The sequence below is a fragment of the Haliaeetus albicilla genome, chromosome W, assembly GCF_947461875.1.
Source record: "Haliaeetus albicilla chromosome W, bHalAlb1.1, whole genome shotgun sequence".
Taxonomy (NCBI): Eukaryota; Metazoa; Chordata; class Aves; order Accipitriformes; family Accipitridae; genus Haliaeetus; species Haliaeetus albicilla.
The window spans coordinates 9,313,313-9,337,812 of record NC_091515.1 but is presented as its reverse complement, the minus strand read 5'-3'; the positions used below and the strand labels follow the sequence as shown (position 1 = coordinate 9,337,812).

The following is a 24,500-nucleotide window of genomic DNA, read 5'->3' as shown; positions in this document are numbered from 1 at the left end:
ATGGAGAGGAGCTTTTTCCTTCCTCAGCTGAAAGGACATTTTTCCTTTTGCTTCTCTTACTTCCTTGGCATGATCTTTGCCTCATCATTTAAAGCTTTTTCCCATCCAAGTTTAAAGATTTGTACCCTCTTTCCTCCAACCTGGCCTTTACTATTGCTCAAATATTTATCTTCTGAGGAGACCAGGAGGTGCTACCAAACTGGTTCATGCCTGTGGACAGCACCTCAAGAGCTAAGAGCCTGCAGTCCCTATCCCAGTGCTTGAGAACTGATGGGGCAGTAGGAAAAGCACTGGTAAGGCCATCCAAAGCATGGGAAGGGGTGGTAGTGATGGCTGGTCAACAGAGAGATGGGAGAATTTATCTCACACACCCTTTTGCTACCTCAAGTTAAGGTGGCTATACTTCAGCCAGCTCTGTCATCAGTGGATAGATAGACACCTCCACAGGCTTATCCATCCTATCCTAGCATGGGAGATTAAGGTAAAAAACAGCAAAGGGTGAAGTTTTGCAGCACAGCGCCACCAAAGCTAGAGCTGGCTGATGCACAGCTCCCTCTCCGTGTCTTGCTGCTACCTTTGCACCAGGACAGATGCATGTCCGACACTGCCGAGCACCTGCTCAGGAACAACACCAGCAGAGCAGTAACCATACAGCACAAACACGAAGCTTACTGCAGTTTTCATCCCAGAATTGGGTCCCTGTGTGGTCACTGTCAGTCTAGCGGTGTGGAGTGAGGACATGTGGCCAGAGGTGGGGTTGGGAATGGGATGGCTGCCTCTGGCATCAGGTGGCTGTTAGACAACAGGGTTGTGCAACCACACTCAAGGAAAGGAAATACTGTCCTTCTCTTACAGGAGGAACAGATGCACGGAGAGATGAAAGAACTTTCTCAAGGCCAAAATGTCCTGTTAGAAATAGGACAAGGATGCTACAGCCTGCCTCCCCCAGCCCCCAAAAGAAATACATGTGAAACTGAGGAAAGGGAAGAGGAGAGAGATGGATTATTTCTGATGAGCTCTTTTTGAAATAGCATGATCATTGCCCTTGGAAAAGGTTTACTCTGAACTATCTGATGACCTTCTCATTTTTTTTCAGTGTTATTTTCTATCCTTGTCTCTGAATCACATCATGTTTTGTTTGACTTTTCATATTCTTCGTTCAGTAATAAAAATAAAAGTAATAACAGCATTCCCTCCTCTAATGATCTATACAAACACTTAGCTAATTAATACTCATGGTACCCCTGTGATAGAAATAGGTAGGTAAAGTGATCAGTCAAGCAGGAAGAGGACTCATATTTGGTAAAATCACATAATTGACAAATTTGCGTCTGTTTTACCTAACTGACCATTGGGGAATAAAATAAAAAATATCTTCCAAGCCTTCAAACAAACAGAAGGTATTCTGTAAAAAAATCACAATGGTCCTTCAGACATCTTTTAATGTCTTTTTGGGAACAGAAATTTCTACTTTGAAAATAAAATTTAAATTTAATGAAGATTTTAAAAAACCTAAACAAATGTGCAACACCTGGATTCATGTGTCTTAGTGTCTTTCTGAAGCCTGATACACAATAGTTTGGATTTCTAACTTCCTGAGAACTGTGGAAAAAACCCCAAACCTAAAACTAAAAATGCATATAGAGCCCAAATCTGAGTGTTCATTATGTCTGAATCACCAAGGAACTGATGATCACAAATATGGTATTAACCCTGCTACAAAGTATTATGGCTTCAAAATAGCTTCCTCTTCTGGAATGGATCAGAACAAGTGATTTGCATAACAGGTAGTATTTACCAAATATACTGTCCCATTTTGGTCATTTAAATATAATAACTATTATATGCAGAAAATAGTCAATATTCAGTAATTTTCCCTGATTTCATAGGGCTAGCTGATTTTTTTTTTAAGTATCTTTCCAAAATAATTTCACAGTATGAATTGAATAAATATTGGAAGAAGCAATTCTTCCCTTCAGCACTACCTCAGATCATTTAGCAGAAATATCCTTTCATCTCCACAGGAGCTGGGACCTAGGCTTTTAAGGTAATCATGGTAGTCACTGCTGTCCTAACTTCCCAAGGTGACAACTTATGATGATGACTGAGAGCTTTGCTGTGCTGGATGTTCCCAGATTTGTTGCAGTTATTGTCTGCAGTTCAGACCTGCAACCATTTGTACTTTTTCAGAGTGAGGGGAGACGGGATTTACTGACGCGAAAGGACTTGGTGCAGGCCGGAGAGCAAATGTTACCACTGCCTATGTTGCCTCTGTGCCCATCTGTCTGTTTTTACTCACTAACTCTATGCCTGTCCCCTGCTGCAGGATGCAATCAGTCCCACAGCTGGAATTTGGCCAGGAGACCATGGCTAACACTCCCATCCCATTTTTTATGCAAACTTGATTTATGACTTTGATCTTATTTTAAATTATTTAAAAATTAAATAATTTATACAGTATCTGTCACTTTCTAAGGCTCCTTCCTTTGTTCTCGCTTTGCTTTTCTGCATTTTCCCATCTTTCCAACCCTTTTCAATCTGTGCACATTTCCTTTTCTGCATGGTGGGGCAGCAGTGACATGAGACAGCTGATAACTACTTGATACTTTCTTCATAGGGAGAAGACCTGCAGGAACTTTTCCCACTGTTGCTTATTTGGGCCAGAACTATACTACCACCATTCATAGTCTGGTTTGATTTTTGCTGCTTACGACTTGGAGCTTGGCCACCCCACCGCTTACCGGGGTCTAAAAAGGTGTGCTGTGCTGCTCTGAGCTGGAGTGTGTGCCTGCAGGTTCGTTCTCGACTGGCAGCAAATCAAAGGTGGTGCCACCTAGCATCAGTCTCCTTCTCTCCAGGCTGAGTTCAGATCTATACCTCAAGCTGGCCTTAACTGAGACTGCAGAAAGAGCTATCAATACCCAGCTGATGTAGATCCACAGTAACCTGACAACAAAAAAGGCTGGTGCCCTATACGTGTGTGAACTAAAATAAATAATTGCCCCATAAAAGGGGAACTTAAATGAGTATGGGAAGATATTGCTGAAAAGAAAAAAACCTAAAACAATCCAAAAAACCTGAAACAAATTGGTACGGGGATTCTGGAGCTTCAGGGAGCCATGAAACCTGACTTGCTTTGAGCTGCATACAAAAGAGGTGAAGTGGGTCTGATGATGAGACTTTCTGTGTCACTGAAACAGCACACAGAGTGGCAAGCTTCATCTGGTCCACTTGCAGGTGACACATGAGGAGGGGAGGCAAAACCAGACACAGAGGAGAACTCCCTTTGCTCCCTGATTTTTTTAACTCTGGATCTGAGGCCATATGGCTGCTGAAGCCAAGGACTAGTTGCTTAGCCGGTGTGAGGCCATTGCTGCTATCAAGGTTAAAGTTGCTTAAGCTGAGGTTGAGTGGCTTGGCAGTGAGCAGCAGCACGAGTGAACTGTGACATGGCCATTTGCTGAGCTGCAAAGGAGGTAACTTAAAGAGGAGCTGGGGCCCAAAGCAGTCCTGGTGGCAACACTAATGACTATCAGTCAAACACTGATGGACTGAGATCCTCATCGCCACTCCTCAGTGGTGCTGCTGAGTTTGCAACTCCACGGCTGCCCACTGATCTCTCAAATGGCTGCACTGTGTGGGTTTCTGCTGCACTGGCCACCCTGATGCATGGAGACCTTCTTGCAGGAGCTAATCCAGTCCTGGTGATGTGCATGATGCCTCTCTGGGGGAGATTCAGCAACAAACCGCTGCCTAGGGGACTTGGCAACCTCCTCCATGGGGAGGCACCCTTATAAAGTATTGATTAACCAGCTCTCATGGGATTGCTTGGGAACTCTTATATGGAGACATCAGTCAAGCTTGGACTGCAGTGGAATAGCTGGGAGGACAGGTTATGAGTACAAATCAGAGAGCCTAGTGTCTCATGCTAGTCCTGGCCTTACTACTAAGCACTGAGGCAGTTCTTAAACTTGTGTTGCCATCATATCCCCCGTGTGAAAACCCGTTGAGAGACAGCACAAGAGAGAGCCATGTCCCTGAGGGAGAAGGGAAAAATAAATAAATCTGATCATCAGGTTTATCTGTACATGGGGAAATGAGACGAGGGGGTCAAATGATTCACCCAAGGTCACATGAGTTGCTGGTGGCAATGGCATCAGCTGTCTTCACTGTCCTACTCTGGCATTTTCACTGTTTCACCTTCCCTTCTCTTGACTTGCCTTAGCTCTTCAACTTCAGTTCGGGCTGAATAAAACTGCCCCCCCTTTCCCTCTCCTCCTATCGATCCCTCCATCTCCTGCTGGCATTTGCGAGGTGCCAATCACCCTGATATCTAAGAGCCAGCAGTCCAAGGTGGATTAATCGGGACCGAGGGAACATCACAGAGCCCCAGCGCTCCCTTCCTTCCCTTTTGTGTGAGACTGTGAGATGAAGCAGATAGGGAGAAACACAGATAGGGAGGCTGATTGAGAGACAGCATCTGAGCACGCTCTGGGTGTACAGGCACCTCACGGAAATGTGATCCCATCATTTAGACAGCTCTGAAGTCCCCAGGGTAATTGGTGCCACCAGCTTGTCATATCCAATGGGTCAAGATCTAAAACTCATTCTTTCCCCTTTATTAGCATATTTACCAGGAAAAAAAAGAGGGTGGGTCCAATTCTGCTTTCACGGAAATCAGTAGGAAAAATATTCATGTGTTTCAGGTGGAACAGGAGCAGACCCAGGAATTGTTTTCACTCTTCCTTCAGCAATAAATCCTCACTCAAGCACATAGCCTTATAATGTCCTGTATTATCTGGTGAGAAATAGATGGAGGGAACTTTTGGGGGGTAAAGGTGCAGACTGTATCCTCTTTTATGTCACGATAAACCTAGGCTGGAATTAGAAAAATTACTCTAGATTAAAGATTATGCCAGAAGAGTTCTTGGATGAGAGCATCGAGACCGTGTTGTCTTTACCACCTCTCCAGCTGCCTGATCAATGCCTGTTGTGTAACATTGGAGCCACATCTCCTGCCTGACAACATCTGCAGATGTTTGTCCTGAGCTGTCCATGGGTTGCCTCCTGTTAATTCCCGTGGTACTTGGGAGCACAAATGCTGCATCCTTCTGCCAGGCTGCTGGCCGCTGACCTGGGCTCAGCTGTGATTTACTGTCTCTTTTCCTCTTCCTGCAGCCTACGCTGGCCAGGAGGACAGTTAAGCACAGCCAGGCTGGGGATGGGACAGCTCTTCCATCACGTGAGGAGGGGAGCAGGGGACAAAGGAAGAGACAAAGATTGCTTTTGACTGGGATTAAAAATGAACAGTGCAAAATGGAAGGAAAAATAGAATTTGTCTAATGGGGAGAGAAAAAAAAAAGTCCAGATTACCACCAGGAGCTGGGAGGAGAGGGGAAACTTCTGTGGAGCTCTACAGCACATCCTCATGACTCTATATGGAAGTGTTCAGTGAGGCACAGGACACTCAGTGGAGGGCAGAAATTTCAAGGCCCTCAAGTTAAAGAAAGAACATATGGATGTGATGGGAAATCCATGGTGCCAACGCATGAGAAAGAAATAGGCAGGGAAGAAAGCAGAGCCTTGTGGGCAGTGCGCTGGAGGGAGTATGGGTACACTGGAGTGTGATTCCTGAGTTGGCCCTGTATACCTAAGGCAAGGCATTTGGTGTCTCTCATTCAGTAAGATGTTACTCTGGAAAATGGGATTAATGGTACTTCCCTCCTTGCTCTGGTTTTGGCTGGGATAGAGTTAATTTTCTTTCTAGTAGCTGATAGAGTGTTATGTTTTGGATTTAGTATGAGAATAATGTTGAGAACACACTGACGTTTTCAGTTGTTGCTAAATAGTGTTTATACTAAGTCAAGAACTTTTCAGCTTCTCATGCCCAGCCAGCGAGAAGGCTGGAGGGGCACAAGAAGTTGGGAGGGGACACAGCCAGGGCAGCTGACCCAAACTGGCCAAAGGACTATTCCATGCCATGTGTTGTCATGTCCAGTACATAAACTGGGGGGAGTTGGCTGGGGGCAGGGGCAGATCACTGCTTGGGAACTAACTGGGCATCAGTCAGCAAGTGGTGAGCAAATGCATTGTGCATCATTTGTTTTGTCTATTCCAATTCTTTTATTATTATTATTATTGTCATATTGTTATTATTATTACTATTATCATTATCAGTTTCTTTATTTCTGTCCTATTAAACTGCCTTTATCTCAGCCCACGAGTTTTACTTTTTTTTCTCCAATTCTCTCCCCCATCCCACTGGGCAGGGGGAAGTGACCGAGCGGCTCCATGGTGCTTAGTTGCTGGCTGGGGTTAAACCACGACACCCCCGTACACAAATTTAGCACAGAGTACAAGAGGGCCACATTTTACCACCAAATGGATGAAGCACCTAGGTGGTGCACTGTCACGGCCTGCAGATCTGCTCCAGAGAAGGCAGCCAACGTCACCTGGCAGTATTCTGTCTGCCTGCTGCAGGGATCACCTCTACCTTCCTCTGAAATTTCTGGCAGAGAGACCAAGTTACCTGAACTCAATCTTGTCTTGCAGGTCCTTGTTAATTATAGCCTAAGGAAAGGTAGTTATGCCAGAGCTTCGTCAAGAGCCCAGGTCCCTGTACAGTCACATTTTCTCAGGGGCCCAGGGTCCAGGTTTGGTATGTAAGTAGGATACCTGAAGTTAGACAGTGCAACACTGCTTTAAATAGCTGATGCGTTTTCCCAGTGTTCTTAAATCATACTGTTTTGGGGAGCCAGGACTGCATGTGTGTGTATGTGTGCTTGTCCATTTTAGTATTATCTAGTATGCTTTCATGAATCTAAAAGCACTTCTGTCAACAGCTGCCTTTTTATCCTGTGGTCACTCCAAAGGTACCCACAATGTTGCATGGTGCAGCAGGGGCCTGGCCGAATGGAGCAGAGCCGTCTCCTCCCTTCAGCTCAGTCTGTGTGGCCTGATAGAAGAGGAGGGCCAGAAAGGTATTTGTGCTCTCACAAAACATCTTTGGCACCAGACGGTGCTGACGTGGGGCAGAGAACTAGTATAAGCTGAATTCAGGCCTATTTTATCCAAATCCTCAAAGGCTAGTTGTGTTTGGATTTGACAGCGATGGCTTAGACGCCATAGGAAGTGTTTTGCATAGGTGCACCCATGATCACAGTGTGGTTACTGCTAGAATTGGCTATTGCACCTTTGAGACTTACCTGGGAGATGCCCTAGTCTACCCTGGATGGCATGGCTTAGTTTGCTCTCACCATGTAACTAGTATAATGGAGAAATCACTGGTTCCTCCTCTGCCCAGTTGTTCCTCTGCTCATGTGTGCCTTTGTGCAGTTCTAGGAGCTATTCCTGCTCCCATGAAAATGCATAGAACCCGTGTCTATACTTACTGCCTGTGCATAGGCGCCATATGCTCCAAACTGGATGGCCATGGGGTTGAACATGCCCATTTGTCCTGCCATTTGCTGCATGCGTCTCATTGTACGCTCCTTGTCTGTATCTGCAAACTTCACCACCAGGCTTGAAGAGGCTCCCTGCAGGACAGGAGACAAAGGGAGACAGACAAGGGAATTAGCCTGATATACGGTTGGCTCATGCAATCCATACATCTAACGCAGATTTCGTAGCATGGGATCCGGATGGTGATGATTTTGGCCATGCAGCCTCTCAGGCCTTTTGAATTTGACCTTTGCAAGAGGCTGAGAGCATCAGGAAGGAAGTAAAGGACCCTGGAGGGTGAATGACTGAAGCCAGCAGCCCGGTTCCTAGTTTCCTCCAAAATTCAAACTTCCCAGCCTGTCATTAATGTTGTCTCTGCAAAAGTTGTTGCCTTATTCTTTCAACATACAGAAGACCTTCTGGCCCAGCATGTTGTCCTCATCAGAGGACAAAGATCTGGACTCAGTGCAGCAAAATGTAGGAGCTTTTGCTGGATGAATGTGGTAGGATTTGTGAACTGATTTATTTTGATGGAATGTGTTAGCTCTGTGCATGCTACACCCCCTGAGCTGCATCACCCTTTCACACTGCCATGTCTCGTAACCCCCATGCCCAGTGAGAAATCTATGCCAGCCTTGGAGGTAGGATTAAGTATGCTGAGCAGAGTGCATATCTCATCATGAAGCAGCATCTTTTCAGCACTGTTATACTGGGGGGGTGGGGGCAAAAATAGTACCCGATGGACCTAAGTTTCCTCTCCATGAACAGTATGAAATAGTAGGAAATAGAGGCTACCACAAAAGAGCCCACATTTAATGCTACACTTTTCCAGGAAAGCTTTATAATGTTTGGGTTATGTCTGCAGTCAACACCGGTGCAGAACTACAGATGATCATCCGAGCTGCCTTTAGAAGTCTGTGGAAAAATGTAGAACTTTTGGGAATGAAAGAAATCCCTCTTCACCCCAAAATGAGATGAAAGGTCAGTAACTGTGATTCTTAAATTTCTGACAGGAGGCAGAGATGGGAAGAAACAGATCTGCTTAGGAAGGAAAGCATTGATTTTTTTTGGCTGGCTCCAAGGATGGCCTAACTTCATGGCTTGTTTGATTCCCCACAGTGCAGCCTTCCCAGGGGAAGAGGGGTGCAGGGAAGGGGGGTTCTGACAGCAGCCCCGACAGTAGGCAGACAGTTGCCTCGGGAGCTGGGCTGCCACCGAGCCTGGGGAGACGGACAGGTGAGCCGTCAAGAGACTGACAAAGAGCAGCTGAAGTCACTGTGCTCCCATGGTACGCTTCCCATTTGACACACTGGTATTTGCTGATGGAAATACAGTCAGCGGGGAAATTGCCAGTTCAGCCTCTGGCTGTGGCAGTAGAGGAAGACCAGGTCCATGCCAGAGGATCTGGGCTGTTGCGAGGCCCCTGATTTTCTAGCAGAGGTGGGATTGCCTGGGATTGCACAGGGGGAATGTTATTAACTGGCTTACACACATCCCTATGTGCCTGTAATCAGAAAAAAAATAGTCTCGGTGAAAGCAGAGTTGCTCTGCTACAAATTGGGAATAGCGTAGTGAACAACAACTATGGACATACATATATATAAGTCCAAGCTATGCATATTCAATAGCCTCTCCAGATCTTCAGTTATGAATAAAGACTTGAGGAATTAACTTGCTAAAAAAAACCCCAAAACAATCTAAGGCCACACAATGAGCGATGTTCCCCTGGATTAGCAGCCTGTTCTGGGAGGAAGTGATTTTCATTGGCAAAGAATCTTTCTTTTTGACCTGTTAGTCTCTCTCTAATAAATCTATAACCCACTCAAACAATGTGGTGAAGAGCAAGGGGTTGAAAGAAGTGCTTCAGGAAGACAAAGGGATGGAGAGATGAATGCTCTATTCAAAGGTGGAGAGCAGTCTTCAGAAGTTATTATAAGAGCAAAACAGAAAGCAGGGCGGGGAGAAAAAAAAAATGTAGCCAAAATTCCCCTGCATTTCTGCTCAAGGCTGGGCGACTTTTCATTTTTTTTTAGTCACATGATGTAGTTATTGATCCTTCCCCAAATCACACTCTTAATTGCAGCTCATCGACAAATGAATATTTTAATGCATACATTTCCTGCTAATTATCACCTGGACCAGTCCTTAATTAGATTTCAACACTCATTTAATTAACCCTGATCCAAGAGACTGTTTGGTAACCTGAATCTAATGATTTAAACCTATTTGCAGCTGTATTGGAGGGAGGGAGGCACTGGTCCGCAGCAGACTGGGCTGTTCAGAGCTGCTGTCGTGATTTGCAGAGCAGAGGCTGCAGCATGGTGGGCACAATGCAGCATGGAGGATTTTGAAAGTGAATAGGGGGAATGAGCATTCATTTTGCAGATGGGTTTTGAAGATGTGACCTGCTCTAGTCAGCAGGACAGAGAAGTGAAATAAGTTGGTGTCTTCTTCCTTCCCCTTTTCTTTCTATCTCTATTTGCCCTGGAAGTCTTAGGGCCAGACAACTGCCTCAGGAAATTGCTGATGCCTCACACTGTTGAAAACCAAGCTATTATTGTAGATGGGATCATGAAAACATGGGTAACCTCCACATGAATCTCTTGCCCCTCGAGTGTTCTTTCCTCCTGATGTGAGTCATAGTGACTGCACAGCAGCCGTTTGACCCAATGGGATCTAAGGCTGCCTCTTATGAGATGTTTTTCTGGGTTGCTTGTCGCAGCAGGACTTCAGGACTCTTTGAACATCACTATCATATACACGGGGCAGAAAGGCCATTAGCAAATAGAAGCAAGTTAGAGCACATACTACAAAGAAAGAGGAGAAAAAGCAGGGGGTTTTAAGAGTGCTCTGCTATGAGATACGCATGTAAGCAGTTAAAGATATGTAGCCAGTAGAGATGCTGCATTGCTCTTGAATATGAAGATTGACCTTGGGATTGATGTTTTCTGTATGTGGTTCCTCATGTGCAGCCCTTTCACGTGGCCTAAAGGAAATCAGGCAGTAAACTCTATCAGATCACCCAGTGCAGGATTTTTAGCAGAGGAGCCAAACAGTGCTGTTCATCTACAGCAGAACAAGACTACTTTCTACTCCAGTGACTCCTACTAATCCACTGGATAACATTAGAAATGCCCCAGAATGGGCCAGATTTTCCATGGGGTAAAAACTGCAGAGTCCTTCATCTGGACTATTTATTGCTTCCAAAAGCAGTTAAACCATGGTGTAAATCAGCCATTGTCTGCTGACAAAGGCAATAGGTCCTGTCTGCTTGGTCATTTATTAGTAATACATAATCTCCCTCTTGCTCTCTCTGGTTATTGGACTGGACTTTATATTTCACCAACACCCAAGAGAGTTACAGTGGGTAAGTCAATAATGTTTGAAATGTACTTTGAGATCTGTGTGTTAATTCTGCATTTTATTGAGGGAAGGACCTGTTTATTTCTCTACCCTGCAGATCCACAGTCAAGAGACCCTATCATGAAAGTAAACATTCCTGCCGGTGCCTCTGCAATAGGCTACTTGGAATTGGCATTTATCTCCTTTCCCATCAAATCAACCTCCTTTTTCAAGTGCTTTGATATCTACTGATGAAAAGAATAATATAAGGACTAAGTGTTATGCTTTCCCTATTCTCTCTTGGGCCAGCAAGTCTACTTAATATGACTATCTTGCTTCCCGTCCCCCTCCCATGCGTGGTAATGAATTGCTCCCCTTAGTCAGCAGAGTCAGATGCTCTCTAGGCTGGCGGGGCGAGGGAAAAGATGGAGGAAAAATCACTCTGCACCACACTCACTTTGTAATCCCTAATCAGAGTCCTCTGTGGGAAAAACTAATTTCCCAGCCTGTCTTGACATGTGAAATAAAGTCATTCTTGAAAATGGGAGCTTGACAGGTCACTTGTGAAATTTCATATTCAACTAAAAATAAAATATCCATCCATTGATATTTCATTTAAAGATAAAGGAAAACAAATCTTTTGCCTGGTTTTTGGGACTGTTTCCCATTAGTTATGGCCCTCCAAATGGAGTCTATATACAAATTAAGCAAAAGCTTTTCAGGAGACCAAATAATACTGCACGGCATCAGGGAAAGTTGCTTCTCCCTGGAACAATATTCATAGGAAAAGTTTTGTGAAGATGTTTCCTTGCAGAATACAAACCTGAATTTTCTTTTCCTGTCAGCCCTGTAAGTCTCCTTGGATTCAGTAGGTTACCAATCTCTACAGATAGTTAGACATCTTTTTCTTGCAAAACTGATGAATTTGGGCCTAATTTGCCAAGGCCATTAAGTCATGTTTCACTTTAAGCTTAGTGAATGTCTTATTGGAGGTAAGCATACACTTACATACTTTACCGCAACACTGCCTCTCTCATATAGGTGGACTTTTATGTCTTGGTTAGCTCAAATGGAGTCAGTTAAAAGTTCTGGGCCAAAATATTGGAAAAGGGCTTGTTACATTAAAGTTCCAGTGACTAAAGCTCTTGAGTATGAGATCTGAATGTGCACAGATCCTATTAAGTACCTTCCAAAATGTCAGCCATGCACACCAGCTAAGATGCTTAAATGAATAGGTGCTGCTGGATACTTCTTGTTTGGGCAGTCAGACTACCTTCCTAAGTGTCAGCATGTGAATGGGGTTGCTTGTGCTGGAAATTTTACCTTAGCACTTGCTTTGTGACTGCAAAGCGGAGCTGGGAGGATGCTGACCTTCAGCAAGCCATTCAGGCTAGTATTTCCACACAAGGATCCTTGACATTAGGGCCTGAAAGCCAGTGGAGGATTTCTTTGCTTTGGGCTCTGTCAGATCAGGCCATTTGGTGTGATGTCTCCTAAGTTTGAAAACAAAATCAGATTTTCTTTGGAAATGCCTGTGTAGCTCTTCTGAAAATAGGGCTGCTGAATTAGCCAGTGGGGGTTTGACCCCAACCTGGGATTTTAGACAAGCAAAGAAGAAACTACTGTCCAATGAAAACTGTAGAGCAGAGGGAATTTTAGCTAGGTAGAAATGTAATTACCCATGCCAGAAGATGGCCAGATGACCAGGACTAACATCCCTCCCCTCCTGTGAAATATGCTATGTTTTTCTGTACTCAGGACTTCAATTTCATGTCCCATCTGAAAGATGAGTAGGACGGCAGTCACTAGGAGCGATTTCCACTGTACAGTCCTGAGAGCTGGTTTAGACACACTTGAGATGAGAGTGACAGAGATGGAGCGGGGAAAAGAGGCATTCATCCAGGGCTGGAGTGACAGACCCTTTGATAATGCTGCTCCCTCGGTAGAGGGGATTCTTCATGCAGTGTCTAAGCAGAGAGAGTTGCTGCAGGTATTTCCCTTCACAGGTCTCCAGAGCTGTAATTTATTTGGAGTGGAAGCTTGATTTAGGTTTTACTTGCCCATACACTACTTAGCAGGTGTCTCTCTGAGCTAAAGTTATTGCTTTCCACAGCGCAACAGAATTGTTGACTTCTGGTGGCACTGTACCCAATTCTAATTAAAAAGAACTTGATATGTAACCTGGGTATTAGTATGCCCCTCAAATCAAAGCCAGATATCCAAACTACCTAAACTTCAAAGCAGAGTTCTGCAAGCAGCTCTGTGTTTTTCAGCTCAGTCTACAGATGATAAAAGTCCTCACAGAATCATCATCCACCATCCTTAATGCAGTATGAAGTGGAAAGTGTTGTTATACCAATAGACTGGAAATTCTTACCCGCTATTTAGGATTATGAGAGCAATAAATAATTATTTTTTGTCTATTTGAAGAAAAACTTAAAATCCAAAATTCAAAAGAAAATGTTATAGGTTTCCCTTTCCCAATAAGAGTAACATGGTTTGGAAGATAAGGTATGTTTAGTTCTGTATTTACTAAAAATATACTTTCCCTGAAAATATTCTTACAGCAACAAATGATGACTAGACATAATTTTTTTATAAGTTATTACTACTATTAAGAAAATGTTTGGTAGCTGCAGCGTACAGCCCCATGAAAGCTAGTATCTGAATGATCTCTACCTCTAGCTAAATAGGCAAGGATGAAAATAAGGTAAGTAAGTGGAATAATTCCAGAGCCATAAAGTGAATTGTCTATTGTCACAGAAAGGCAGCATCACAACCAGGTATGGAGCCCCTGATGCTTTGGGACTCTGCTCACGTGAGCTCCACTCTTCCTTGGCAGTTCAGGATGAGGACGTGAACATCCTAAGATGACTTGGAAAGAAACAGATGTTGAAGAAGGGCTGGCAAGCTGGGCAGATACATTTCAACTGTGCATGTGACATAAAAGAACATTTCAGTGGCACTGATTTTCAAATATGCTGCACATGACTAGGCACTCCAGATCACTATCATGCTGTATGACTCTAGGCTATCATGGTGTAAAGCATGTTGCTTGACTGGGATAGTAAGAAGTATTTGCATTTTTGCAGCATTTTTAAACTGAAGATCTCCAAGCGCTGTTCAACCACAGGGTCATCAAGTGATAAATGATTCTGCTTGCAGGGATGTATCACCCGTGCTTTAGTAGGGTGAAACAGGTGGTCAACTGAAGCATGAGATAGTGTAAACTCAGTGAAACTCTGCTGGTTTCGGTGGAATAAGAAGTTGGTTTATGCTGTAGGATCTGCCCTTACTTCATTCCACTCCACCAAGACTGAAACATGTCTCCTTGCTGCCGGGTGAGACTTCACATCCACTGTTCTTGAGAGTACCACACAGACCTTCAGGATGGGAAGTCAAGCATATTCCCATACTTGATTTGACTTGCCAGGAGACATCTGAGGCAAAGACAGTGCAGTAGAATGCTTCGCATTTGTGAATTTGTGCAGGCTTCAATTGAGGGTCTTATCTGAAAGTTATTGTTTTGATCTAAATACATCTTTGCCTTTTAAAAATTCATTTTCATCGTTGCAAAACCTATTTGGATAACAGCTACTGAATCACTTATTGTCGGCTATGTTTTGGATAGGGATAGCAATCTACCAGTTACTAAGGTCTTTCTGTTTTCCTTACAAGAATGTGTGCTATCAATCTAGACCACACACCTGAGCAGAGCTGGGAAGGAGTGGATTAACAGGAAACAAGCAGAAGCATACAGAGTAATTTAATGTTGATCCAGAGCCCATTTAAATCAAAGGGAAGATCCTACTGTTGTAAATGAGGTTTGGCACAAAAGAAAGAAGGGAAGAGGGGGGAAGAAAGAAACACCCCCAAAGCAAGCAGAGAGGTAAAGACCTAATGCCGACATCTTCATTCCTGTCCGTGGTTGGAAGACCACCTTCTTATTAGAGGAAGGTGGCGATGCCTGGTGGAGCTCTCTCCAGTAGGCTGGGAACAGACCTGCCAGGCAGGCAGCATTTTATGCCTCCCAGGCTGAAGGCTTATCAATGTCTCTGATATCCCAGAAAGGCCAGTGCTTGTGAATTACTTTATCCCCTGCAAGTCCTAATCTCATCCAGATGAGAAATGTATTGGGCACAACGAGCCTCGCAGGGGCTGCTGCCAGCACCAGGACTTGGGCAATGCTCGGCAGTGGCATGGTCCCACTGCCACTTTCCCCCGTCTGCCTCCACGGCTGTTGATTTAGTTCCCAGCTCCCCTTGGACCGGTAAAGAGATGTTATGGTGCCAGTTAAATCCTTTTGTCTAGAGCAAGGCCATGCGGCTCACAAGCAGTTATGCCTCTTATCTCATTTGGAGGCAATGAATGCTGCGGTTTGGAGAGAGCAAGGAAGCCCGGGGAAGATGGCGACTGAACCCTGTCACATCCCATGGGTCTCTTCACTGTCCTGCCAGATGCTTGCATGGCTATGGAGATGTGACTTGAGAAGTAAAGGCCATCTTTGGCGCCAGTATGATTCATACCTCTGTCAGGCAGCCGGGCTGCCTGGATTTCTATTCTGGGACCCAGAAGCGTGATTTATTAGTTCTTTTATGGAACAAGGGGAGAGGCAGGGAACACGGTCTTATGATTTTATTTTTTATAGAAAGAATTAAGGAAAATGATGGTAACAGTGGGAAACTGCTGGCCCAACGGTTGTAGATTCACCTGTCTTGGTGGCAGAGTGGGGTGGGATCATCTACAAACCTTAGTCCCCCTCCTGCCAGAACCCGTTGCCCAAAGGAAAGAGAGTCTGAGCTATCAAGAGCCATTGGATTTTGATGGAAGAAATGACTGCAAATTAACATCTAAGTATTACACATCCATTGCTTCTTTCATCCCAAAGGACAACACATGACTTTATAAATGGTGTTTAGGTAGCATATTTAGAAAAATTGTTCATATACTGGAAGGAGGCCCAGGCCTGCTGCTGGTGAGTTATGAAAGTGTTCCTAACGCATTATTATTTTTTAATAGAAGGAATGGGTATGCTGTGCCTTGCCCTGAGTTAAACAAGCTGGTCTGTGTGTTACACAAAGACATTGCATGGAATGAATGTTCTTTAGAGAACAGATCAACAGTGAAGAGAAAAAAAAATGGGTCTGAGTTGGCATCTCCATTCTCTTACATCAGCTTCTCCAACATCAGCAGTGTAAAACAAGGCCTCAGCCTTCTGCATTAATTTGAGCAGGTGGACTTGCTTTGATGATACTCCACTCTGCCCTAAACTTTGTGAGTTTGGGCAAGTAACTTTAGGGCAAATTCAGCTGTGAGGCATGAAGGGCACTTAGATGCTGGACTGGCATCAACTTTCACTGGGAATTACCTTTGAAAATCCCCCCTTTATGTTTTTGTGTGCATATAAAACTTAAGTCTAATGACTTTCCCATTTCCTATTTACCCTGACAGCCTGAGGGGGTCAGCGACTCTCTATCCCTTTACTGACTGTCACAAGGCGGCTTTTATTAACTGAGAACTTGAGCTCATGCTGGAATCTCAATGAAAGTAAATTTTGTTGGTTAATTGATACTGTGAATTATAGTCTGTTTAATTGTTATCTATTTGTACTATGGGTTTGTCTAAGTTCCTGTTTATGTTACCTGGATATCTTGAAGACATCCTTGGGAAGTGAGGTGGTGGACTGATGGCTTCAAGTTTGACCTTCTTAATTCTATGTTTTCCAGATTTAAGTAGATATTAAGATTTAGATGCTCAAGTATTTACTGGTTATTACTTCTCTACTGGGACCAGGAACAAGGATTGCTGTGACTTTGGCTATGAACTGGCTAAATATACTGATTAATTGCATTGTTGCTCCTTCTGCTTATCTCTTGTGTCTTGTCCCTGAGAGGGACATTCGGATGACCTAATTGCAGCCATTTGGGGTATCTGTTCTAAACCATCAATTACTTAAGACAGACAGATGTCTCCCTGAGGAGCTAGTCTCTCTCCATGAACTGTAAGAGAGGTGTAGATATAAGACTACAGAGCACCTCAAAGTTTTATACTTTGACCAACACTTTGATGTAAATCAGCCAGGTCAACCCTAGCCTTTAGTTGGTAAGCTGCTGAGGGTGGGAACTTTCCTGTAAGAGGTTCGTATGGTGCTTAGCACACAGCAATTCCATGTAACATCAACAATAACCACATTTCCAACAGTAGTAGTCTGAGAGGAAATCTGCTAGAGTTTCTAAGAGGGTGAAGAGCATGTTCCTGTTGAGGTGAGACCTGCAAACATGAAGCTGTGGCTCCACACACCCAGCTCACAGATTTGGTTGACTTCCTGAAGATGTGTCTTGCTGGAAGAGGAATATGCTACAAGTTTTGAACTGCAGTCAAACTCCCACAACTTTGTGGAAATGACAAACCCTCCTTCTGAGTACTAAAGGCTGCAATGAGCCTGAAGGGAGAAGGGGAGCGTGCAGCTGGATGTGTGTGCACATTTGTGAAGAAGGGAGGAGAGACGAGGAAAGTTTCTCCTATGAAAGAAATGATCCAATTTGAAGCAAGTCCCTCATGGGAAGAGCTGTGACAGAGGCTGCTCTGTTCCTGTTAATTTTCACAGTGCAGCTGTCAGCGGGTCTGTAAATAGTACTCCGCGAAGCCAACACTTCCTATCCACACATCAACCATTCAATTAACAGAAGAACAGAAGAAGGAAATAAAGTGCACCACAGCCTTCTATCACGGCTTTGATGTTTCCCGGCAATTTATGAAAGTGTACACAAATCTAATTACAAGCCCCACTGCTTCCCATTTACATGGAGCTCCTCAAGTTCAGAGCTGTTTATATCAAAATAATTGTTAAAAATACCTCAGCTGATCTCCAGCATTGTGGCCCCCCACTCACCGGAGCCGCCACGCTGCTCCTCCCAGGGAGTTTCTGCAGACTCAGCACTTTGGTGCCAGCGTGCACGCATAATAACAGCCGCTTCCCCGCCGCTCTGCAAACGAGGCGCCCGGGCTACAACTTCATCATGCCCACAAAGGCCTATTTTCCTTCTTTCCTCCACCTGCTCAGAGCTCCTTCTGCAGACTCTCACTGCTTTCCCTTCCATCCCTAATTCACCTAAATATTCCTCTGCTGTGTTGACAGGGGGTGAGAACAGCTGCTCGGCCAGTTTCTGTAATGGGACTGTGTCTGAAGGCAACTTCACAGTGCTTTGCAAAGTCATAACTGCACCGTAGGAATGCACAGCAATAATAATAGCAGTCATAAATGTGAGCTGGGATTGGTTTCTTCGATGGGGTGCCTGAGCTTCCGAAGCCAGGAAAACGAGAACTGGTGCCCCATTTGCCATCAGTTTGAGAGAGGGCCACTGCACATGATGTACTGACAATGACACTTGTTTCTTGAGGTGATTTTTGACAATGTCATATTTAAGTCACTCTTACTTGGCAGACTAAACAGGTGAAATATTCCTCCAACTTAATTAATGACAAAAATCTCTTATGGTGTGAGTGGGTAGATAGTACATTGTATAAGGCAAGAAGAGAATCCCTTCATCCGACTATTAACCGTGTTTGGCTGGGAATTTCAGTGCTATGGGTGGACTTCCAAAGAACATGGTGGGTGGAAGCTGAAAGTCAACCTTGTTCAAGGTGTTGTGTTATTCATATTTTCTTGATTAATAAAAAATCATTAAATACAACAATTAGAGATCTAATCGGTCTGTCGCCTAACAACATTGAGCAGTAATTGCATAATTTGCTACAGGTGGCTCATAAGCAGAGATTTGAAGTTGGTTTTGTCATTTGTGTTGATAAGAGCTACACAGAAAAATGTTGAAAAGAAAGCCCCCAAGTTAACAAAGTTTTGGGTTGCAGTACTTTTTTTTTTTTTTTTGAAGTTCAACTAAGTTGAATCTTTCTCTGAAAGGCAGACATCTGTTCAGTATTTGTATCCAAGTCTCACATTTTCCTTTCTTTTCACAAAACCAAGGATTCCATCTGAAAAGTAATTTTCACGGAAGATGTTCAGCCAGGCATAGATAGACTTGGGATGCTATTGCCTGGATACAGAAGAAATGCTGTGGTTTGACCAAGCTACTGCAGACTTCTATAGTAAAACAAAAGAGGACTTGGCCTGTGTGGTGGGGGAAGCCACCTTACAGTGTTCTGAAAGTCTTAATGGCCTTATATTTTATTAATTAAAGAAAGAGATAGAATGAATGCAGTGCTGATGATTAGTGTGTTAGGCAAGTTCACAGTACACCTAATGGATCGGGAGTCAGAGGACTCAGATGCAGGATGCCTGGTTTCTGCATCCCAGATTGCTTTAGTTGGGCACCAACACCCAGAACAGGATTCAGGTCCCCTTGCATTGGACATGAAGTTGCATCCACTCTAAGCTGCACACTCAGCAGGGACGCAGATGCCTCCATGGCTCGTTCAGGCAATCTTAAATTACTTGTCTGAATTATGTGGGAGAAATCGCCATCAGACAAGAGGCCAAGTGAACAGCTTTAATATTTGACTTGTAGGTGGCTAACGTCAGCTGGTGTAGAGTCACTCTAGATCTTTAGCTCCAGCAAGATTACTGTGGCAACGACAAGTGCAGCAGAAGGATTTCAGGGTGGCAGGGGTGTATCACTGGTGAGCAAAGGCAATTGTAGACTCTGAGGCATCTGCAGGAAGCAAGTGTTTATAGCTTTTGTTTTTAAGCACTACGGGTCCTTTTTCATTCTAAGTTGTACTTCAGGTGAAGAACCACTATTATGGAGCTGGCAGACCGTAGGAATCCAATGCCTAAAATTAGCTAAAAAGCACACTTCTGTTTGGGTTTTGGTTTGACAGGTTTCAAAATCTATTTCTGTAAAATAAAATTCCTCCAGAGCTATCTATTTCTCTCTATTGATTATAGCAGACGCTTAGATGACAAACACTTAGATGACAACCTCAGACATAGTTCCTTAGTTTCTGGATGTGTCAATTTAAGTGAGATGAGTCCCACCTCAGGTATTCGGTCTAATGCCATTATGGAGATCTCCATTATAATTAATGAAAGGGACATGCATGCCCAGAAGGTGATTTAGCCCATCCTAGCACAGTTAGATGAAGGGAAGAATGCACAAATCTCTAGAAATCTCTCTCCCTCTCCTTTCTGTAGGAATCCTAGAAGAAGTTTAGAATGGTTTACAAACTTTTAGACTGTTAAAGCTAAATCAAATGAATCACACTCTTCACTTCTTCTCGCCTCTGTGCGGAAAACATAGATAACAGTACTGTTCTACCCCTTCCAGGAATTAATTCATAACAGAAATTCTGAGGTGCCCTAGTGGGTGAGATGATGGTGAAAAAGGTGCAACAGAAGTATAACTTTTAACCCTGTGTACCTTCTGGGTAGTATAAAGGCTGCTGCGATTTAGGTATGCGTGATGAAGTGTATTCTGCATGGGTGGATGGATGAGGCTGTATCTTAGATGTGTTGTGCAGAATGACTCTTCAACATTTGGCTGTTGCCCAGATGTGAAGACATGGAGAGAAGGAGAAAACCAAGCTGAAGGTGATGCCTAGGTAGGAGCACGACTGACAGGTAGAATGATAATATTGTCCACAGTGACTGAGAATGGAGGCGGAGGAGAGAGGAGACAGGGTTTGGAAGGAAAAGTTCAAGAGCTCTGTTTTATACAGATTGAGCTTGATCTGACAGCTAGACATCCACAAGGAGGTGCTGGAAAGACAGGCCAAGCTTTTAGTCTGGACAAGAGTCAGTCCTGCAGTAGAGAAGTTAGATCTGCAAGCTGTCACGATAGAAGTACTAGCTGAATTTGTTGTGTTGGTGGATAAGGCTGCTAGTGACAAGGCTTGGATGAGGAAGGGGTGCGAATCATGTGAAGAGACCTGCTTACGTGCCCATATGGATGGGTATGAGACACAGGAGGACAGAGTAACCAAAGCTAAAAGTACAGGGCATATAATTGTTATAAATACATTCTAAATACATGCAAAATATGATGTCTCATAAAGGAGGACATGGAGGTGAAGTAAAACACTGTTGTAAAGCTGATGAGTTGATAGGCAATATGATTTTAAAAGACCCCCAAAAGGCCTCTTGGTAGGTAGAGTCAGAAGGAACTTTGGGCCTGATCAAAAGTAGGGGGATTTTGGGAATGTTATTTTTAAAAGCAATTGACTGTGTGAAAATTGGAAAGCTGTAAACCTGTTTGGTGGGCCCTTAGGAGAAACAAGTGCCTCGCATAAAGACGTGGGTTTGTGACGATGGTGGTCAGGCACCTGTCCAAGGAAAGGTTAAAAAAAAAAAAACGAAAAAAACTTTCATAAAAGAAAGTTGCCTTTTGAAACTATTAGGCAACATATGTTGTGTGAACAGGAAGTCACAGTAGAGCAATAATCCTGACAGCTGTGGAGAAACAGGAGTCTGCCGCAGGAACGAACGGCTCGAGACCTGACAAGAATGATGATGGATGCCCCGTTGGTAGTACACGAGGACAAGGCAAGAGACGTTTAAATTGGCTGAACCACAGGAACAACTTTGAGTTGGCATCACAGCCGGACAAATGAGGCCGGTTCTAATGGTGAGAGAAATAGGAGGGGGGACTGAAGGAAGATGGCAGCAATGCACCACTCCTTTCCAAGGACAAGGGCTACATCGCCATCTCACCACGAGGTGGCTGCATTTCTCTGTGAACATCCAAGCCCTGAAAGAAGCTGCACACCCTGAAGCACCATGAAAACGAGAATGGGAACAGAGATCACTTGCAGGATTTGGCCCATCTCATTCAAAAAGCCTTAGAAATTTTGAGGCCCTGTGGGAAAAACTGTGTGCTCCATGTCTTGATCAATTGGCAGTCACTCGACAGGTCCTCACTAGTCTGCACATGGTAACTGCCTGTGTGCCTGCTCATAGCTCGTGGCAGACACAAGACAATGTCACATAACTTACCTTGTAATGAAGAGGATGAAATTAATAATTTTCTACTTGCTTTTACTGTGAGCTAAGAGTAAGTACGTGGACTGCTGCTGAGGTTCAGCCAGTTCATGGAAGCTTGTCAACCACGGAAACTTGATTGTGAGCCTGGGATGTGCATCTAGCAAGGGTTAAATTGTGATGCTTTTTCAGATGCCCAGATCTGGTTATTCAAGAACATTTCTATAACAGGTATTTGAGTCAAATAAGTAAACAGGAAAAATGGTCCCATAAAAAACTGACCCATGAAATGGCCAAATTCTTTATCGTTTTGCACATTCTAAACTCAGTTAACGTCAGCAGGATGGAACAGAAATTTGCTCCCGTGTGGTCGAGAAATGAGTCGGTGTTTCTTATCTAAAGTGTGCTGAAAGCAGGAAGGAAAAGGACTGGGGAAGGATAAGCATATTTTGGGTATACTAGATCTAGATTAAAATCTTCAGCTCTCCTTGGGTTTTGTCTGTTTTCTCCTGTCTTCCTCTCACCTCTGTCACATGAGCTTGCAAGATTTTTGGGACAAGGGCTGACTTTTTATTACACCTTTTTGTGGTACCACACCCTATGGAACTGCAATTCCTGATGTCAGTTTATAGACACTATCACTTTGGGCCAAAGTTTGAAAGAAAGTCATTAAAAGTACCTCTTTGACGTGTCTCAGGAAAGATGCCTGTAATATTCCACTAGGGGATGTCAGCATCAAGCCCAACATCTGGTTTTGTTAGAAGGAATCTTTTAGGAAGATACTCTTAAAAGTATTGTAATACTTCAAAAAACTGACACCCCCCCCCCATCTTTAAGGAGATTTTTTTCAGTAGTATCACTGGTAAATATGTACCATTTTTAAGCTAATTTGTCTAAGAAGGGGTTCCAAAAAATGAGATCTTGATGATTTGCTACTTTTAGAAACCTTCTCCCCTGTAAAGAATTTTCCATTTTTGTCCCTGCAAAGATCTAGAGACAATCTGCCAGGCCCACTTTAAACTTATTTGGATAAATTCATGAATTTACATTAGAGTCTCTTACTGAGAGGGAGATTTTACACTCTTAAATATTTTTTATTGAGCTTTCCTGTATCCTTTCCAAGTTGTCGGCACGCTTCTTAGCCTTTCATGATTTACACTGTGAATAATTAGTAATAAAAATAATATACCATTATAATAAACCAAAACATGTTGGACCAGATTGTCTTTACTTGCTGACAGCGGAATGCCTTACATTCCTCTGGATCTGTGTGATGGTGTACAAATACCATTTTGCATAGAAAATACATCTCCGTTTCTACTTTCCTGATCTATCAAGCTCAAACTCCCATATTACTAGATATTTGTCCAAGTGGAATGATCCCTCAAATGTTTCCTGGAAGATCCAGTATTTGGTCTGACTGTCTTTCAAAAGTTGGATGTAGGGGACCACATTTATGCCTAGGTAGGCACTTTTGTAGTAGCAGTGAGAGGCACCCATCACCGCGTGATTTGTCTCCAACTTCTAGTGCCATCACGCAAACACACTGCTTTCTGCTGAATGCTGGCAAAAAGTTCTTCACCTACAGGCAGGGACTCTTTGGGGAGAGAAAACAAAGAAGCCTTTAGACACAAGTTTCTACTGGATTCATCCCTCTGAAACTAGAAAGGTTACACTCATGGTGAGTTTGACCCAATGTTTTTGGCATCTGTGAATGATGTGTCTTTTTTTCAGGTCATCAAAACTGCTGGTGACAGAACACAACACCCTTTGGGGTTCTGCGCCTGTGTGAAATGACAGTGTCATCCTGGCCTTTCCACTGATGAGTTAAGCACACCCAAGGCCCTGCATGCCTGAGCTGTTATCCGTCCTTCCTGGATGATGAGTTGCAGAGTGTAGATAAATCATCCCTCCTCCTCAATCAGGCCACAGGGCGGCAAAGGCTGGACCGATCCTCACTTGCCTGTGTTACAGAGCTACTCACCGGCATTGTCTGGCTGCCATGTAAGGCATTGATGGCTGCTTGGGCCTCCGCATGTGAAGAGTATTTCACAAATGCACACCCTGGAAGAGGAAAAAGAAGAATGTAAGAAAAGTTATGTGGCTACCACGAAAGTCCATCTAGCTGAGTACCCTGTCCTCAGAACTGGCCCATAAATATGGTTGTGGAGAAAGTATAACAAGGAAATGTGCTCCTGGTTATTGCTTTCCAAAGTCCAGTCATCAGTGGCCTGAGGAGCTCTTAAAGCAAAGCTGCATCCAGAATTCCCACACTGCTTGTAATGGGCACTGAAGGACACAAACTTAGCAAGTACATTTTGAATCCACTTATGTTTTGACCTCCACAGCTTTCCAGAGCAGACTGTTGCACAACTTTACAATTTATTGGGTGAAAATGAATTTTCTTTTATTTGTATTGGACTTAATGCTGAATGCTCCTCCCTCTGGGGTTATGAGAAACAGTGAGGAAGCGTGTGAAAGTTATCAGAAAGCTACACATACTTGTTACAAGCAACCACAGGCCAAATGTACAGAAGGCATTCAGATTAGTCCAAACCCACAAGGTACCTTATCGTATCACTGGTAGAGCTCCACGACAGACTGCTCAGAGCTTGTCTTGGCTCCAAGCAGCTTTGGTCTGACAAAGCATGAGGCAGTTTCTGATGAAGAAGCAGGGATGGGAGAGAGATCTGCATGTGATGGTTACCATCTTGCCACCACCAAAATTTGAATCAGTCTTTCATAGCTGCAGAGCCAGAACCTGTATAGGTGTTCTCCTCTGGAC

The 24,500-nt window shown here is 43.8% G+C and overlaps 1 protein-coding gene across 11 annotated transcripts in view; it reads right to left on the bottom strand.

Annotated features, from left to right (window-relative positions):
* Nucleotides 1–24,500, bottom strand: part of CELF4 (CUGBP Elav-like family member 4) — a 730,638-nt gene that overhangs the window by 91,775 nt on the left and 614,363 nt on the right. For all 11 annotated transcript variants that reach the window (XM_069774870.1, XM_069774868.1, XM_069774865.1 and 8 more), the window contains exons 5-6: nt 23,700–23,779; nt 7,392–7,535 (exon numbers count right to left, since the gene is read on the bottom strand). In XM_069774870.1, the coding sequence (XP_069630971.1) occupies nt 7,392–7,535; nt 23,700–23,779 (224 nt within the window). The remainder of the gene's footprint in view (nt 1–7,391; nt 7,536–23,699; nt 23,780–24,500) is intronic.